General features: G+C 48.1%; 1 protein-coding gene across 2 annotated transcripts in view; it reads right to left on the reverse strand.

Annotated features, from left to right (window-relative positions):
• Window positions 1–16,171, reverse strand: part of OTUD5 (OTU deubiquitinase 5) — a 50,614-nt gene that overhangs the window by 8,385 nt on the left and 26,058 nt on the right. For both annotated transcript variants that reach the window (XM_084836188.1, XM_084836187.1), the window contains exons 3-5: window positions 1,561–1,625; window positions 629–785; window positions 297–445 (exon numbers count right to left, since the gene is read on the reverse strand). In XM_084836188.1, the coding sequence (XP_084692314.1) occupies window positions 297–445; window positions 629–785; window positions 1,561–1,625 (371 nt within the window). The remainder of the gene's footprint in view (window positions 1–296; window positions 446–628; window positions 786–1,560; window positions 1,626–16,171) is intronic.

A 16,171-nucleotide genomic window follows, 5' to 3' on the forward strand; every position in this document is an offset into this window, starting at 1 on the left:
TGGAGCAGCCTCGCTGCACGCAGGTCTTTCTCAATGGGGGAAGCCCACGTGCAGCGAAGCCACGTCCCTGGATGAAGTGCTGAGAAGATGACCCACCCTATGCCTTGACCGGGGACCAAATGACATCATGGGGTGCGTTCCCGCACACGCACACATCCCGATGTCATCTGGCCCACAGAGGGCTGGGTGGGTGGTCATCCATCCCCTCACCCCTGCTGGAAGGGATATTGACCTCCAAGCTCTTCCTCTGGCCAAGACGCCCTCCCCTCCCCAGAACTCACCCAGGAAAGACTCACCCCTGGCTTGAAGGAGGGCAGCCCCAGTCCCACCCCAATGGTAGCTTTGTTGGGGTTCACCACGGAGTTGTAATGGATGTTGCGGTGATAGCTCACCCGGATGGGTTCATCCTCATTCTGATGGATGCCATGGAAAGTGTTGATGGGCTCTGGAAGGGAGAGACAGCAGCTCAGAATGATGCGTAACACAAACCCGCTCCCACTTTGCCCAAGCATTCTTGAGGCCATTGTCCCCCTTGGTTGGGACAGATGGGAAGCTACTATCTCCAAGCCAAAGGTCAGCATCAGCAAGGATTGGAGGGCAGGAGTTGAATGCTGGGAGCTGTGCGTACCCGTGCCATACTGGTAAACCTCCACAGGTCGGTTGTACATCTCTGCCATGGCCTGCATCTCGATATGGTTGCCATGGCAGTTGTTTTTCCGCTTACGGTTGATATAAGTGGTGAAATCTTCCGTCACGTAATTGGAGAAGTAATCGGCGTTCTTCATCTGCAATGTGGAAGGGGCCTTGAGATTAGAGGGTGGAGAAAGACTCCCAATATGGAACAAAGTAGCGGGATGGCCAGAGGGAAGAACGTTTCCAGGAAAGGGCTCCCCGTGCAAAGCTGCAAGAGAGCTGCCCCTTAGCTGCACTGGAGGTGCCTTGTTATGGGCAGCTTCCACATGTCTGGAGCGACAACTCAACCACACGGGGTCACTTGGGGCAATGTTTAAATGGCCGCAACCATGAAATTAGGTCACTCAGCATTAGCTCACCCCCATGGGAGCTGTTCAGGGAAAACAGCAGCTCCCACAGAGCCGGGATAATGCAGAATCACTCCCTCAGTGCTAATGTAATCCTACAGGGCCAGGGTTGGCCAGAGCGCTCTCAAGCAATTTGGATGGCTCCCGAAATGGCAGTTTTAAAAAGAGAGGTTCCTTGATACAGAGATTTGCCTGTGACTCCTAATCTTTTCTCCCAGAGTCAGATCTGGACATGGGGGGCATGCATGTGCGCGCAGAGGAGAGAGAAAGTAGCAGTGTGCACAAGTTGTAGGGCTGCAAGTGTGAGGACAGGAGATTAGGATGATTTCTGGGCAGGGAGGAGGTGCTTACTACTCAGAAGAAACTGTTGGAGAAGGAATTGCCAGGGACCTCGCCTGATAAACCGGCATGCCTTATGGGCTGCCTATATTCATAGAACACAGAATCTCTGGAAACTGCAGTCCTGGATGAGAGGCAGTGGTGGAAGCCCACCCTCATCGGGAAGCCCACCCTCACTCACCAGGTAGTCCATACAGTGTTTCCTGACCACTTCATGCATGTCTTGGTCACCATACACCTGGTCAGCTGCAAAAAGAAAATGGGAGTTTATCATCGACGCAACCCAGTGAACGCTTAAGGGGAAAGAGAAGGTAGGGACAAAAGCCCCAACAAAACTCTGTTTTCCCCACATCTAGCAGGGCTGCACAAGTGGCGTTACCAATTCAAAATATCTAGGCATCTCCAGCCAAGGCAGGCCTCTGATCAGCTTCTTAAAAGTGAGATGGAAATTTAGCCCCGCTGATTTCCATGAGCCTCCAAGGGAGGGAGGAGGGCACGTTTAGCCTCCCTGTTGCATAAAGGCCTCAGGTGCCTTTCCTTCACAGTACAACAAGCCACGCAGATGCAGGAGTTGAAACTGGCACAGAAGGTTCCATCCCCTCTCCTCCCCTCCCGCCTCCGCTCCAAACCCAACAACACCAATGAATGTTTGGCTTCCAAGCCTCAAATACTTACTTGGAAGCAAGCAGCACTGATTCCATCCTGAAGGACCTGATTGATCAGGTAGTTGGGGTCAGGAAGGTTTCCTCGCAAGACAGGCTAGTTAATGGCTGGAGATAGGGCTTGTCCTTAGAGCATCTAACTTTACTCTGTAAGCACCTTCTTCAACACACCTACTTTCTTGCTTGTACTACACTGTCAACTGAACTATGATGATTGGGTATCTTGCCACAAATTTCATCAGAAAAATTGAACTGGTTTTAAGGTTGGAAAAGGAATGAGCCTATTAGGAAATTCAGTCTTCTTGACAGATTTTTTTCCTCCTCAGTTTTGTATTTGGTGCTATTTTCTTCAATAGCCTCCCCTTCCTCCCCACCATCTCACACATATCTTTCTGCTCACACTTCACAGGTTGGTCAACAAAAGCTTTAGTTGAGTAATCTAGCAATTAAAAGTTGGGAGTACTAGTTCCATTATTTGTCAGCTCAGCCACAACAAGGCAGTAAACGAAACTGACCACAGCCAGCACTGAAACCAACAGGTGGGGTGAAAAGCAAGATCTCACAGGTTTCTCAACATCAAAGAAAGTCTTTGCAGATGGGCAACTATCTATAGGACCGAGTTGGGGGAAAAGCAACCTAATGCCAGATTTGGGAGAGTCACAGAAAGACAGCGCAGAACCAAACATTGCTGGAAAACAGTTTACCTGGGAGGCAAACTGACCAAGGATAGTCACAGCCTACCATTAGTGAATTACAGAGAAGTGCCAGAATTCCTTGCTATTTCAACCTGCTTATATGGCCTGTATTCCCAAATCCTGCTGCAACAAATTCAAGAGAACTAGGATTTAATCTGCAGTACCACAGGGATCCTGAAGCTTTACCAAACCCTCACCTAATGTGGTGCCCTTCAGATGTTTTGGACTTCAGGTCCCATCAGCCCCAGCTAGCATTGCCAATGGCCAAGAATGCTGGAAGTTGTCGTTCAAAACTTCTGGAGGGCGCCAGGTTGGGGAAAGGCTGCTTTACTACATTCAGACACCCTGAATTGAGATTCAAGTGTCAATTCTCACTCAGGTGTCATGCACTGAAATCAGCCAACCCATCTGCATGGTTTGGTCCAAGCTTATCTATGACTCGGGGGCAGCCAAACCAAAAGAAAGAGGGAAGGAGTCCAGCCATACTCCGTCAGGGAGAAGAAATCCCAGGCACAGGGATTGTCCACTCATTAGGCACAAACCCAGACAACTGCCACAAGGCAAGGGCGGGGTGGGGGGGGCAGGGAGGAGGAGAACAGCCTGCTGTATTGGGAAAGGGTTGGGATGGGTTGATGTTTAGGAAGCAGCTGGAAGAGGCGCCGGTTGTGCAAGAAGTGACAAAATGACCAAGAAAGCTACGCATACAACCAACGCCTTTTCTCGTTAAATTCGAGGGAATCTGGGCACGGAGCTCACTGAAAAGACTCCACTGAGCCACACGCACCAGTGGATCGTGCTCGTGTCTCCTGCTGCAACTGCCAACACATTGGGCTCGTGGTCCAATCAAATTGTGAAAATTGGGGGGAGGGAGGGGGAAGAAAAGCCTGCCCTGGAATGCTTGTCAGCAGCCCTCATCACGGACGGTATTTCAGGCAGGCACAGTCTGGCAGCGGTGAACACAGCCCAAGCGCACTGCTGCCCTGAAAGGAGCGAGAGGGTGGTGGAGAAATGCCTGGTAGGAAAGGGGAACAGAGGCCTGTGACAGCCATGCAGAGCCACTAGTCCAGGAGACAGCACGTGAGGGGAAAGATGAGCGAGGCAAAGGGCACTGTGGAGGAGACAAGCCACTGAATGGAGAGACAGGCTTGCAATTGGGAATCAGGTTCGTATCTCCTGGACAACTCTCTGTGCCCCTCGAGCAAGGCCTGCCTCTCACCTCTGAAGACCCTGGAGGAGCCACCAGACACGCACAAAGGGGATCTCACAAGCTTGGGGATGAAGCCAGATGCGTCCAGGCATAAAACCTTTGACAATGAAGGGGTCTGGCTAACAGGGGTCCCCAACCCTTTTTTGGTTGGTGGGCACAGTTGGAATTTTGAGGAAGTGTCATGGGTGCTCTCACAAAATGGCTGCCACAGGGGGCTTGCTGTTTTATAAAATGGCTGCCGTGGTGGGCATGGCCAGTCACAAAACACTCATTCCCCAGAAGGCAAACTGATGATTCTAAAGCAAAAGTAACTTGCCCAAGAACCTAAGTACAAGGGAGAGGTGGGTTCTGCGCTCCGAAAGACAAAACTATCCCTTTGAACCCAAATGGCACCGGAGGGCAGTGCTTCTCTGTGCAGCGTGCCACCCAGAACGCTTCAGCTATTGGGTGGTATAGAAATGTAATAAATAAATAAAAATAATGCCAGCCTCCCACTTTTAAGTTTTTTAAAAATCTGAAATAAAATAAAAATCAGGAGGGGCAGGGACCCCAGACAGTGCCAAGAAAGGTGTCTGTGGGACACAATGTTGGAGACCCCAGAGCTGGTAGAATATATCAACCCCAACCCCTGCCATCCCACAGACAGCCACTCTAAACTAGATATTGCACTATCTGCCAAGCTCAGCAGCAGTACATCTAGCTCCCCCTTCACCTCCATAACATGTGATACCGCTCAACTCATGCCATGTTGTTGCGAAGTACCATGTTTCCCCTACTCTTCTTTATTGGCAGCTGCTGGCAGGAGTGAGGAAATCTGGCATAACCTGATGTTTCTGGGGTGAGGGGCTGACGATATGGTGCAGTTTTCACCGGCAGCCACACCAGGATTCACCATTAGCCCAGGGTCAGTTGTCTCAGGACGTAAGAGTCACCTCACTCCCGCAAATGCAGTACAAGACAGTTTAATGAAGTGATGGAAGAAGAGTATTCCCTTTCAAGAGCAAGGAATGCAGAAGGTGAAATAAATGAGAACAGTTCGTAGGTGCCAACGTTGAATTTCAGGTGTGCGGGTGTTGCTGCTTTTCTGGCACACTATGTGGATTAACTCACGCAAGAGCTGGTGTGGCACAGTAGTGGTTAAGAGAGTTAGGAGCGCCACAGTTCGAATCTCCTCCCCACCCCCCACGCACAAAATCATGAAGCGGCCCCAGGCAATCCCTCATGTCTCAGCCTCAGGCCCTGCACATGCAGAATGGGGACAGCAATGTACTGGCGTGCACCTCACAGGCTTGACAGAATGAAGCATGTGAAGGGAACAAGTGAGATGGAAGGTACATAAATGATACTACCAGCCAGGAGGATAAAAGGTACCGAGGATCGTTTCCTCAGTAGGGCTTCCTCCCAAGTAAGGCTGCTTTTACATTTTTCTCCTGTGACTCGTTTCAGTGGTTCAGTGCAAGAGCAATCCATGGGAAATTGAAGTTGGGAAGCAGTTTGGGTACATCAGAGAGAGGCTGGCAACCCCGCTACCAGTTTGCCTCCTTCTCACTCCCCAATAGTTCTCCAAACACCTAAAAAAAAAAAAGAGGCGTTGAGGCAGACTGGCACCTGCAACCAAGAGAAGACGTCTTCATGCTGGCTGCACGCTCTATTTCCATTCACGTTCCCAGGAAAAAGGAGGGCAAGAATCTGTGCACTGAGATCTCTACAGCACGGCTGGGGCACTTGGCCCGCCAAATGTTTTGGCCTACAACTCCTATGATTACTCACCACTGGCTATGCTGGCTAGGGCTGATGGGAGCTGCTGGCCAAAACAGCTGGAGTAGCTCCTGTCCTCTGCAGGGACAAGAGCTACTTTAACTCAGAGGGGAGAGAGCCCTACCCTCATCCCTCACCGGCATTATTCCAGATGAGTTGGACTACAATCCCCATCACCCGACAGCATGCTCAAAGGCTGCATTGGTTGGGAATGATGGGCATTGCAATCCAAGACATCTGGAGGACATCTGGTTGAGGAAGGCCAGGTAGCAAAGAAGGGAGGAGGGGTGTCCAGAGTTAGTAGTTGGCTGGTGGCGAGAGGGGGAATTCGACTTATTGCGCCTCCCCATTCAGTGGGGCCTGCTGATAAAAGAAAGCTGCAAACCAGGGCACAGAAGGCAGGGCAGGGTGAGGGGGCCAAAGTTCCCGAGCCAAAGAGTAACGCAAACTTTGCACAACCAAGACCTTCAAGGTAAAACCTCTACTGCTTCTCCAACCAAAACAACTTCCTCAGCAGCTTGTTTCCCCTCTCTGCCCAAACCTTTGCAGCGGCGATTCTTTCATCTTCTTCCTCGGCTTCCCTCCCAGGCATGCTTTTCGGTCCTTTTCCACCTTGTCTTCTCTCCCATCCCCTCTGCTGCACCTTCCTTGCACCTCCACAGCTTGTCCACAGCTGCCACCTCTTGTGCTTCAGGAACTGGAAAGCTTTCCCTGCACATTTCGTGCACATGAACCCTAGGATGGCTCCCTTCCAAGCTGCCCGGGAGACACAAAGAACTCACAGGTAACCCCTGGAAACTAAGAGCAATACTCCAGTCAACCTGGACACTGGGCTGCAGTACAGTTATTGACAGGAGGCTCAGTGTGGGGAGCACAGTGGGTGCTGTTCCTGTATCATTGGAAGGACCAGCCCAAGGCAATTTGGTGCCAGAGGCAAAAACCCCCAGGGCCGCCTTTCCCAACCTGGTACCCACCAGATGTGTCGCAGCTGGGAGTTGTAGTCTAATATATCTGGAGGGCACCAGGCTGGAGAAGGCTGCCCCAAGGCATCCCCTATGCACCCATGAGCTAAATTAAGGCAGAGGCACAAGCCCCATCAAAAATTCTTCATGCGGCTCCCAGTCATTTCAAAGGGGAGCGCCCAGGAGAACTCCTCAGTGGACTGTGCCAGTGGAGAGTCGAACCCATTGGTCTTGCACCTGTCGCTTTTAACGGCACCCCAGACCTGTCACCTGCTGCAGTGGCTGCTTCGCCTTGCCTCAGAAGCGGACGATTTCAGGATGGACTCGAAATGGGCAAGACAGAAAAGAGATTGCTTGTCTGGCAGTCTTCGCATGCACAGGGAAGGAGGAGCCAAACAATGAGAAGAGCACATGGGGTGAGGTAAGCACAGGGATCCCCGTGGTTGTTAATCAGTCCACAAATTCTCTTCTAAACAGCGCCTTGCCAGTAATTTGATGGGACCTTCTACAACAGCGGAGGGTGGATATACATCCGTTATTTGACCCCTTCCCTATCAAGAGCCCTGAGGGTGGTCTCACAGTTTTACTCACTAGATACGTTGTCTCAATAGATCACTACCCCCGAGAGGCTAACTCTGTGCCTCCCCACTGTCAATAGCAGGGGCAGCAAAGCAAGACAAGAGAGGCAGACATGGCTCAAGAGCTGTTTGGCGGGCTGTGCACTGCATCACGGGAGCAGGTGATTCATCTCTAAACCTCCATGTAAACAAGGATGTGGGTTTTGGTGTGGGGAAGTTGAGATGGCAGTTCCAGCAAGTCACATGGGGCATGGGCTTTTCTCCGAAACTTGTTGTGGTCACCACTCCCTTTATGTTGATGAGCTCTGCGCGGGTGCGTAGACGCACACGCCCCCCCTGCCCCTCCCGGACGCAAATAGGAATCATAGCTCCCACTCTAGAACATACTCCAGGCAGAACTGGGGCTATGATTTAACTTTGGGTTGGATATGAGAAGCTACAGGTACAGCCAGGAACTAGGATTCCCTGTCTGTATTCCAGGCCAATCAACTGTTCTTCTTAGAACAGAGGTGTAAAACAGATCATGTTCTTCTGCAGCCTTCTCCCTCAAAATCCCAGGGGTGGGGGAAAGAGCTTTAAAAAAAGGTTTATCGTTTCAGGGCCTCACGGCTCCATCAAAAAAAAAATCTGTAGCAAAAACATGAGATAAAAAGTTCCAGTTCATTTTATTTTCCAGCTGTCATGACTTCTAAGAATCCCTACCAAGGTTGTTCAAGGACTGACACACGCTTGCGTGATTGAGAGCGTTTCCGAATACACGTAGATTAGGCATAAGTGAAAAACAGTCTGCTGGGCACAGCTCAGCACCTGCCCCATTCAAGGTATCTTAACTGTGTATGACTAGAACAGCCCAGGGTTTTTTTTTTAGAACTAGCTAAGGGCCTGCCAGTAAAGCAGGCCTTGCATGTCCTTGAACCTCCTAGATGACTTCGCCTCACTTATCTTCAATCTCAAAACTGTTGAAATTCACAGAATTTCAGAAGTATCGCTGCTGATTAATCGCTCCCATAGAACTGCCAACAATCATCCTTAACCCTTTCTGCCCAAAAGGTCATAACACCATGCCACCATGTTTAAAGGACTGGAAGTAGTTATGGTGTAAATGGCACTTCTCGTGCTCTTACCCCGCCACGCAAGTGCCTATAAGACAATAAATATTATTAGCTAATTCAGTACATTTGGCACCTGCAACAGGCCATTCAGTCTCACAGCAGGCCTTTGCTCTCAGGAAAATTAATCAGTTGCTCAACAGTCAAGCCATCTGGCTGCCACTGGCTTGACTAATCTGATGTCACATCCAGCAATGTAATCATGAACCCAGCCAGTCAGGGCAATTTTGCTTCATCAATCAATGGAAGTTCGTATTTATGTCAAGCAATGTTGAATGCTGGCACAGATCGGTAGCGTGGTCTCTGAGAACAGTCTGCTTCTGTTGTGAAGGTATTACTACAGGGGCTCCCTCTATTTCTGATGTTCAGAGGTGAGTTTTGTTGCTTATGCAGCCAAAACCTGCATACAAAATGGAGATATCAGCAAGCTTGGGAGAACCCCAAAGGTTTGCAGAATTAGGAAAAGAAAGAAAAAAGGGGGAGGAAATTCCAAAACAACCCAATGAGGACTGAGTGTATTCAATAATGGAATCCTGACTGGTTTTTGGAGGGAGGGAGATGAATAACCAGGAAGGAGGGGGAATGGAATTGAGTATCCTGAACAGAAGCACCCTGCACTACCACATTTTGTTGCAGGACCTTCTATTACCAAAGTAGACAGATTTTACTGCAGGAGCTGAATTCCATTTGGAGATGGAAAGTGGTTGCAAATGACTGAAGAAAAGGTGAACTACAGAACATGAGGCAGAAACCTGAGGTTCTTGCTACTGACAAAATTCCCAGTCTGTTGAAAAACCCCAAACAAAATGCACTGGGGGAATACCAGTTAGAATTAGACAAGAGAAGAACTGGACTGGAATAGACAGACAAAGGCAAGAGGCAGTACAAGCTAAGATATCTTGGCCACACGAACCAGGAATGAAGAGTTACTGGGTTGTTAACAAAAGGAAGGAGACTGCAAAAAAAGGGAAAGGGGGGAAAAAAGAAAAAAGGGAAAGCAGTAGTGATGACTGTGTGTCAGAGGATTAGCAGTTAGATGGGCTGGTGGACAAATCTAGGGCAGAGCACCGCGGTGACAGGTGCAATCATTCCGTTCCTGAAAAGCTACCTCCACCCCAGAAGGATTTTCAAAACCACCTCACAGACCAAGCTGCACAGCTCACTCACTGAACACTGTCTGGAATCCTCCATTTCTCCCAGCCTCCCACACACATGCCCCAAGTTGGAGAAGTCAAGCTCTACCTACGTTCAAGAATAGGCCAAACTGTCTTTAGAGATCACTGTCACTCCTCATATAGGCAGGGGTTGAATGTTCAGTGGCCGAACACACATGGCTTTGCATGCAGAAGGTCCAGGATTCAACCCTTGATGTCTCTAGGCAAAGGCTTTCAGACTGAAAGGCTGGGAAAAACCTCTGTCTGAAAAGAACTGTCAGTGTAGGCAGCTCTGAACTAGTGCTCAGACGCTCTATAAAGGCAGCTTCATATGTATATCAACTGAGGGTACCCAACACAAGCCACGTCTTCAGGAATGGATCAGTGCCACAAGTCTTGATCAAGCTATCCTGCCATACCTCCAGACCTGTTATGATCTCAACCAGTTCTCTTTCTCTCAGTCTACTACCCCCTTCATCATTACTCTCCCTCTCCCTCCACCAAAATCCACACAAGCTCTCTCTCAGGTCCAGCAGTCTTCAGTAGCTTAGCAAATCCCTTGAGGACATGGCAACACTGGAGGGAGAAGCTCATTTCAGATATCTTCAGGAGAAATAAGATCCTGTAAGTCACGAGAAGATACACCCTGCTGCCTCCCCCACAAGTACAACTCAGTCTTTTTCTTCCAGCGGGTGTGCTCACTAGCTGCGCATAGCTGAACACACATGCTATGCACATTCAAATGGCTAGAGGAGAACTACCCTCTTCCCCCCAACCTGTATTAATGACAAAATAGCCACACCATTCTTTAGCTAGTCTCCTCAAGGTGGTGCTGCCATGTGGGTGCCCCCCACCCTGCCCTCTCTAGGAAACCTGCCTTCCTCTTTTTCTTTAGCTCTTTTCTAATAGTTTTTTAGGATGGGATGTAGCAATGTTACTGAGGTGGGATGAGATAGCGAGGACGGCCAGTGGCGACAGCAGCCACAATAGCAGTTGTAGGAAAACCTGAAAATGCGCTGGCCTTTTCCGCTAAACAGTTTAGAAATACAGCTTAGTGTTAACCACATTTGCACTTGTTTTCCTCACAGCAAAACTGCAAGACTCCACAGCTACCTTTCTTCCTCCCCCAGCCTTTACTGGCCTATTCTCCACTTCCCCCAAGTTCACCCTCATCATTTGATTTCAAAGTGGCAAATTTTACAAAATACAACATGAGATAAGGGCTGGATGTGCCTGAGCTCGTAAGCTAAGCAGGGTCAGCCCTGGTTAGTACTTGGATGGGAGACCGCCTGGGAATCAGGCTTCCTGCATTGAGCAGGGGGTTGGACACGATGGTCTTGTAGGCCCCTTCCAACCCTATGATTCTAAGAATGACTGCCTGTAATTCAGCAGTTGTCTGGGACTCCAACTCTCATCAGCTCTGGTCACTGGCCAAGCTGGCTGAGGCTGATGGGAGTTGCAGTCCAACACATCTGGAGGGCACCAGGCTCGGGAAAGCTGTTCTATCTGTTGGCCTCACGCTGTCCACACTGAGGGGTGGTGGTTGTGGTGGCTGTAACCTCGTTGCCTCCTGCCTGCCTGGATTCCACTTCTTTATCTTGCTCTCTCTCCCTTTCCCCCGCCCTCCGCAAGAGGCTCATGCCATTTTGCAGTGGAGTATGCGAATAAGCCCTGGGAATTCCATTTTCAAAGTGCTAATGCTAAGTTACCTATGACCAACAGTTTCAGTTTCTATCAAAACACACTCAGATTTCCCCCTACTGTTCTTCAGCGTGGGATCGTTCATCCCCCAGGCTTTCAAATTCCCTCCTTTTGTGGCTTTCAACTCCCACACCTTATTTCTGAAGTGTTTCATGACAGCCCCAATAGCCTATTGGCAATTTGAGATCTTCTAAACTTCACTGGGTATCTCCCGTTATTTCTCAGAAAGAGGCCACCTCAAAGAGGTGTGCACTTGTAAATGCCTGAGGAAAACCAGTTGTCAGGGGAAAGCCGATAGGGCAGGGGTGGGCAACTTGTGGCCCTCCAAATGTTGTTGGACTGCAACTCTCATCATCCATCACAGCTGGCTATGCTGGCTAGGACTGACAAGAGTTATAGGCCAACAACATCTGGAGGGTGTTTCCCTTGTGAAATGAGGTGGTACAAAGGCAGAATGAGGGCACCCACTCCATGGGGCTCATGCATACTGCTCTTTTACTGAAGACCTCCACAGAACGCTGCTGTCTGGAACTCTATTTCATCCATATTGTTTAAAGAATAGCAAAACATGAAAAGGAAGGCTGGAAGGGAGCCAAACAGCCCAGATGCTCCAGAGCAGTGGGAAGAACATCTTAGATATTCCTGAATTCTCCAATGTGGCATAGGTTGGCTGAAAATTGGATTTGGCACTTAATAATGTGATTCCCCCCACACCTGCCCTGAAGAATATCATTATAGAGGCGCCTTTACGGCAGCAGGGGGTCCTTGGGGCCAGTTCCCCCCCTAATTCAATATCTCTATTCAAAGGCTGGTCCTGGGACAGCTCCTTAGCCTGGTCAGTTTCTCTGTCATCATTCAGTTTCATTTACCCTCTCTGGAGTAGGGCTTTCTCCTCAGCTGCAGGAGGAAGAGAAACATGGTTGTGTTTAAAAATACCCAAGCAGGCAGGAAAACATGACACTGGGACCACAAAAACTGGTGGGTGGGGCAGGGCAAGTGGAAAGCATGACTGATATCTTTTATAAAAAAAATTGGTGGCATTTTGTCAAAACAGGAAAGCATGAAAAAGCCAGTTGTCATCTTCCTGGATGTCAAAATTTACACGAGGTCATGGAGCCATGGTCATTTTAAATAATGTTGACTGCAGACTGGATGTTAACCATTCAGCTTGAGAAACCTGGTCCTTTCAAGATGGCTCTCTGTGAGAATTTAAACATCAGGAGCATACTGATATCTGCTCCACTTTAAACTCTCATGTGCATGCATTCGCCACACAATTGAAAACTCCAGCAACCTCCTTGCAAATGCAAATTACCAGCATGGGAAAGATGGGATGTATCCAATGTTAGTCCTACTTAGAGAAGACCCACTGAAATGAATGGGGCTTAAGTCAGACAAACACTGGAAACAACTCCACGTGTAAGACTCTCAGACTTGCATATCTGTCCAACTTGGGGGGTTTTGGCACAGAATTCTAGAGCCACTGACTCTACTGGCCAGGATCAAAGAACCTCACGACGAATTCCATGCACCCAAGTTGGGGTGAGCTTGGCTCCACTTCCCCAACACCATATGGCAAGCTGCTTTTGAAACTGATGGGGCTTTCAAAAACAGCATGCTGTGGCATAGCATGGGAATTAATAGAGCAAAGGAATAAATTGTTTTGAAGAGAAGCCCACTGGGCACGCCTAAAGTCTTGCGCATCACCAAAAGTAGCTCTTCAGATCCTAGCCCATAATGTATACAGAACAGGGACTGATATGGAAGAAGCTCTGTGCTATGGTGTTAAAACTGTGAAAGCTGGGTGTTTCGGCTTGAAATGGTAATTCCTTATCATAGAATAGTAGGGTTGGAAGGGGCCTATAAGGCCATCGAGTCCAACCCCCTGCTCAATGCAGGAATCTAAGTCAAAGCATCCCTGACAGATGGCTGTCCAGCCTCATCTTGAATGCCTCCAGTGTGGAAGAGCCCACTACCTCTGTAGGTCATTGTCGTATTGCTCTAACAGTCTGGAAGTTTTTCCTGATGTTCAGCTGGAATCTGGCTTCCTGTAACTTGAGCCCATTATTCTGTGTCCTGCACTCTGGGATGATCGAGAAGAGATGCTGGCCTTCCTCTCTGTGACAATCTTTCAAGTATTTGAAGAGCGCTATTATATCTCCCCTCAGTCTCCTCTTCTCTTCTCAAGGCTAAACATGCCCAGTTCTTTCAGTCTCTCCTCATAGGGCTTTGTTTCCAGTCCCCTGATCATCTTCGCTGCCCTCCTCTGAACCCTCTCCAGTTTGTCTGCATCCTTCTTAAAGTGTGGTGCCTGGAACTGGACACAGTACTCCAGATGAGGCCTAACCAGTGCTGAGTTAAGGAACTAGTAATTCATGAGATTTGGAAGCTATTCTTGTAGTAATGCAGCCCCAAATAGCATTTGCCTTTTTTGCAGCCACATCACATTGTTGGCTCATATTCAGCTTGTGATCTACAACAATTCCAAGATCCTTCTCACTTGTGCATTTGGTTTCTTTTTCCTAGGTGCAGAACTTGGCATTGATCCCTATGAAACGTCATTCTGTTGTTTTCTGCCCAGCACTCCAGTCTATCAAGATCACTTGTTCCTCTCTTCCAGGGTATTTGTGTCATCTGCAAATCTGATCAGCATTCCCTGCACCTCCTCCTCCAAGTCATTAATAAAAATGTGGAAGAGCACTGGGCCCAGGACTGAGCCCTGTGGTACCCCGTTCATTACTGCTCCCCAGTTTGAGAAGATCCTTTTGATAAGCACTCTTTGAGTCCGATTCTGTAGCCAACTGTGGATCCACCTGATAAGTTGTTTCATCTAGCCCACTGATTAGCAATCTAGCTAGTTTGCTAATCAGGATATCATGGGGCACTTTGTCGAAAGCTTTACTGAAGTCGAGGTATATTATGTCCACAGCATTCCCACAGTCCACAAGGGAGGTTACCTGATCAACAAATGAGATCATATGCGTCTGGCAGGACTTGTTCTTGACAAATCCATGCTGGCTTCGAGTAATCACTGCGTTGTTTTCAAGGTGCTTCCAGATGGATTGCTTTATGATCTGCTCCAGAATTTTCCCAGGGATTGATGTCAGACTGACTGGTCTGTAGTTCCCAGGTTCCTCCTTTTTACCCTTTTTGAAGATAGGGACAATGTTAGCCTTCCTCCAATCATCTGGCACTTCACCCGTCCTCCATGATTTCTCAAAGATAATAGACAGTGGTTCTGAGAGTTCTTCTGCCAGTTCCTTTATTACTCTAGGATGCAGTTGATCTGGCCTGGAGATTTGAACTCATTCAAAGTAATTAGGTGTTCCTTGACCATATGCCTATCAATCTCAAGCTGCAATCCTGCCCCTTCAGCCTGTACTTTGTCTTTGTCAGGAAGCTCATAGACCCTCTTCTGGGAGAAGACTGAGCCAAAGTAGGAATTGAGCACTTCTGCCTTTTCCTTGTCATCTGTTCTCATTTTGCCATCCTTCTTTAATAGCTGAACAACCATTTCTTTCCTCTGTCTTTTGCTATGCACATATCTGAAGAAAGACTTTTTGTTGCTTTTAGCATCCCTCGCTAACCTCAGCTTGTTCTCAGCTTTAGCCTTCCTGATGCCATCCCTGCAATTCTGTGCTATCTGCCTGTACTCTTCCGATGTTGCTTTGCCTTCCTTCCACTTTCTGTATGTGTCCTTTTTTGTTTTCAGGTCATCTCTAAGCTTTTTGTGAAGCCACATTGGCTTCTCTTGTTGTCTTCCACCATTTTTCTTGTTGGAATTGTTTGTAATTGTGCCTTGAGAATTTCCTTTTTTAAAAACTCCCACCCATCTTGGACTCTTTTTCTTGTTAGAGTCGTTTGCCATGGGACCTTACTTATCACTGTTCTGAGTTTATTAAAATCGGCCTTCCTAAAATCCAGGGTACGCATTTGGCTGCACTCAGCTTTTGCTTCCTTTAGAACCAAGAACTCAAGTATAACATGGTCACTTTCCCCCAGAGTTCCTGTAACTGCTACTTTATTCACTAAGTCATCTCTGTTGGTTAGGATCAAGTCAAGGATAGCCAATCCTCTAGTTCCTTCCTCTCCTTTCTGTAGGAGGAAATTATCAGCAATACAAGTCAGGAATCTCTTGGAGGGGCCATGTTTTGCAGAATTTGTCTCCCAACAAGTATTGGGGAAACTGAAGTCCCCTATTACTACTACATCATGCTTCCTTAAAACACTGGCAATTTGCTTTTCAAAAGTTTCATCACCTTGTCAGACTAATATGCAGACTGCAAGTAAGGCTGACCCACTATCCGTCTGGACTACTGTAACGCACTAGACAGGGCTGTTTTTGAAAACTATTCAGAAACTTCAGCTGGGCCAGAATGCTGCAGCCAGACTGTTAACTGGGGCCAGTTACAGGGAGCAGGTGACCCCCTTGTTACAACAGTTTCACTGGCTACCAGTCTGCTTCTAGGCAGAATTCAAAGTGTTGCTTATGACCTATGAAGCCCTATACGGCTTGGGACTGGGCTACTTAAAAGACCACCTTCTCCTGTACAAACCTGCCCAGGTTTTGAAATCTTCAGGGGTGGCCCTTTTCTCAGTACCACCACCATTGGAGGCATGTTTGATGTGGATGTGGATGTGGAACTGCCCACCAAGGGAGGCTAGGTTGGCCCCCTCCCTGTGGCCTTCCTCCAGCAGGCAAAATGTTTTTATTCAGGCAGGCCTTTGACATATAAACTGGTCAGTTGCTGTAGAGATTTTTAATTGGTTGGTGCTGTTTATTTCTTTTACTGTTGTGTTTTTAATTGTGTTCTAATGTATTTGTTTTTAAACAATACTTTAATTAAGGTTTTGTTTTTAATCTGGATTTTATTGTTAGCAAGCTTGAGCACCATTTTTTTGGCAGAAAGGTGGGATATAAATTAAATAAATAAATTACAAATAAATATCCTTTTCCTCCCAAACT

Source organism: Heloderma suspectum, chromosome 2 (assembly GCF_057233095.1).
Source record: "Heloderma suspectum isolate Gila_16-S chromosome 2, 16-S_ref, whole genome shotgun sequence".
NCBI lineage: Eukaryota > Metazoa > Chordata > Lepidosauria > Squamata > Helodermatidae > Heloderma > Heloderma suspectum.